The sequence below is a fragment of the Glycine soja genome, chromosome 7, assembly GCF_004193775.1.
Source record: "Glycine soja cultivar W05 chromosome 7, ASM419377v2, whole genome shotgun sequence".
NCBI classification, from domain to species: Eukaryota; Viridiplantae; Streptophyta; class Magnoliopsida; order Fabales; family Fabaceae; genus Glycine; species Glycine soja.
In genome coordinates, this window is record NC_041008.1 from 12927807 (window position 1) to 12931213 (window position 3407).

The 3407-nt window shown below is 34.6% G+C and overlaps 1 protein-coding gene across 1 annotated transcript; it reads right to left on the bottom strand.

Annotated features, from left to right (window-relative positions):
- Positions 1-316: 316 nt before the first annotated feature.
- LOC114418785 (hydroquinone glucosyltransferase-like) lies at positions 317-2105 on the bottom strand. Its single transcript, XM_028384293.1, has 2 exons — positions 2035-2105; positions 317-1908 (listed from the first exon to the last, which is right to left on the bottom strand). Exon 2 carries the CDS (start codon positions 1883-1885, stop codon positions 479-481), a length of 1407 nt encoding a protein of 468 aa, XP_028240094.1. The 5' UTR covers positions 1886-1908; positions 2035-2105; the 3' UTR covers positions 317-478.
- Positions 2106-3407: the final 1302 nt, after the last annotated feature.

The following is a 3407-nucleotide window of genomic DNA, read 5'->3' on the forward strand; positions in this document are numbered from 1 at the left end:
TTTGACTTTTTTTTTTGTTTTCATTTTAAAAAGAAAATAAAAAGATAAGAATAAAAATACATTTATTTAAAATTTTTTAAAAAAATTCTAAAAATATTTTCAAAAACTTCTAAACTAAAATTAATAAATTAACGCTTTCAGTCTTTTAAAAAAAATTACAATAACACCTTAAAATACTTTTTTCTTGATATATATTTTCTAAATCTTAAAAATAAAAATTATTATAAAAAAACAAAAAACAAATACTCAAAACAAAACTTGTATTCTATACTTGAGGAAAGCATGAATGGATTCTTGTCCATTCATCACTTATAAGTGATCTTGTAATGACCAAAGTTTATTTATTTATAACTAAAAACACAAGCACCATACAAGCTGCATTACATTACATAAATAAAAACTAAGATACGAAATACCTGAACATTACAGGCACTACTACACAAGCTGCATGCATAACATAAATAAAAAACTTGTTTTCCTAAGCCACATTTTTCCACATTAGTGCCAACTCTGAAAGAGTCTTGGTAGAAGACCCATCTTCTTTGAGAGCATTAACAGCCGCAACTTCTAGTTTCTTCATTCTTTTTCGCATTTCCCCACCTTCCCTCCCTTCCATCAAACGCTTCACAACATCAGCAATTTCTTTTCTCTCGACCAAACCATTTTCACCAACTCTCGGCCTCAATCCCACTTTGAGATCCTCACAAAGCACAACCGCATTCATTCTCTGCTCAGCATACAGTGGCCAAGTTATCAATGGCACACCATGCAGCACACTCTCGAGGGTCGAATTCCAGCCACAGTGAGTCAAGAACCCACCAACTGAACTGTGGCTAAGGATTTGAACCTGCGGTGCCCATGAAGGAACAACCATACCTTTCTCTTTTGTCCTCTCCAAGAACCCACATGGTAAGAACTGCAAAGGGTCAACACACTTTTGTGCACCAAGATAAGCAGCATCAGCTTTTGCATTGTTCGGTGCTCTCACAACCCACAAGAACTTGTGGTTACTCAACTCCAAACCACAAGCCAGCTCATTCATTTGCTCTTGTGAAAGTGTTCCACCACTCCCAAAAGAAACATACAAAACTGAACCATCTTGCTGTTTCTCCAACCATGTTACACACTCCAATAACCCTTTTGCATCATCATCACCACTTTGGACAAGTGGTCCAACAGGGTACACAGCAGGGTAACCTCTATCCTCATCTCTCAATGCTCTTATAGGACCAGTTTCCAATGCCAGGAAGCTGTTGATGAAGATCCCATTAACGAACCAGCATCGTTTGTAACGCTTCAGCGACATCTGGTAGAGTTGACTGGTTCGATCCTGGGCTTGGGCATAGAGATCGCGGCCGTGAAACGGCACGCAACCCGGTAATTTGATAGCCTCCGGCAGATATCTGTACTCACATGATGTTTCCTCGTCCAACAAGGGCAAGTTCAAGTGCATGGAGAGTGTGGTGGCTGATATAGGGAAGTAAACGTAGGACAACATGTTGAACTCGTGAGCGAAATCTAGGGCATGCATGGCGAAAGAATCAACCACCATGGCCACGTAGGGAGTCTTTGAAGTTATGGACTTGAGGGTGTGGTGGATGGAGGGCATGGAGTGAGCCATTGCTAGCTGAATTTGGACAACTACGGGAACACCTTGTGGTAGGTCATTAGGGTTCACCGGTGGAAGGAAAACCGTGTTGATGTTTTGTGGAAGGGTTTGGAGAATGGGTTTTGCAGCACTTGGGAGAGACCCCAGAATGGGAATGATACATGTGACGTGAATTTCTGGGTGAAGCTCAACAAGTCTCTTTGAGAAGTGGATAACGGGAACGAAGTGGCTGTACCCTGCACTGGGAATTACTACAATGTGCGTTATTTTCCCCATGCATGCAAATCTGTGTTAGTTTCCTGTTAATAATTATTAATTCAACAAGGTTAGTTAATGAAAAGGAACAAAAAACAGAATATTAACACACATAATTTAACAAGCAAACAATATTCCTAGACCCTAGGGTTTGGCTACGATCCACTTACTCTGTTTAAGCGTCTGTCCACTTATCAGGAAATATCAGCCAAGAGCAACATGCCTCGAGCGAGGAAGCTCTTATATAATTAGTTGAAGAAATAAAGTAGTGGTTCATTATAATTTTTGTGTAAGAATTTTTTTTTCTTAAAATAATTATCATTTTAATTTCTAATATAACATTAATTATTTTTTATTTATATTTCTTATAATATTAATGGTGGACAATAAAATTTTTAAATATATTAATGATGATTATTTTAGGAGAAAGGAAGTAATTAATTTATTTGTTAGGACAAATATATTTTTGGTTCTTTTAAAAAAATATCATTTTAGTCTTTGTAAATTTTTTTTGTCCTTTATTATTTGAAATAAATCACTTTTAGTTTTTGAAATGATTTAGATAACAGTCTATTGAGGGATAAAAATTGTTTAAATAGTGTTTTATGGGATTTAAAGTAATGCATTAAAAAGTTAGAGTTGAAAAATGAAAAAAAAAAAAAGATGGAGTTTGTTTGAAACAAGGGAAAATGATTTAGAAAAAAAATGATTTAGATAACAGTCTATAGAGGGATAAGAATTGTTTAAATTTGAACAATTTTAAAAGGAAAAAAAATATATTCTCTTTTATTTATTTTAGTATTATCTTGTGAAAGAGAGAAAAATATTAAGTAGAACTCAGCTAACCACAGTTAATTTCTTCTAGCTATTGGAGTTTGTTTGATCCTTTAAGTAAAATTTTAAGGTTGAGCCTGATAGAAAAATAAAAATGTGATTAGAAGAAATTAAAAATTATTAACAAATTTTTTAACAAAAAATTAGTCATTTACAAATACAATTAATATTTCATACCTAAAAATAGAAGTTGACAGCCTATATATCTCTCTTGTCATAACATTATTCCATAGTAATCGAAATTTATAATTTTTTCGTAAATTGAATTTTAATTTTATGAGTGTGTATCACACACTCACATTGTCTTAATTATTTTTTAATCTCACATAATAAACACCCAAGAGGTGTAAAAAGATCATTTTCCTATATCCTATAAAATCCATGTGTACATGTGATATTTTCTCTTGTCCTCCATGTCCATATCTCTATAGTCTATACAGAGAAGCAATGATCCTGGACATGAGAGTGATGAGACGTCACATTCATGTTTCCTTTTGTTATAACATCACGTGAAGCATTATATACGTGGCAGTGTTTTGTTGTCTCCATTTGACACGTATCGGCCATGCTAAAACTCACCCCCATCATACACGTACAACGTTTGTTGCTCCCAATAGATTGACATCCATCATAGTGGCTGTTCCCTTGTTTTACATCACGCATGTGCCAAATAGTTTTCACATGATCCTGTAATGTATTACCCGATTCA

Coding starts and splice junctions, on each gene's coding strand:
- LOC114418785 (XM_028384293.1), bottom strand. CDS start 1,885: ATGGGGAAAATAACGCACATTGTAGTAATTCCCAGTGCAGGGTACAGC.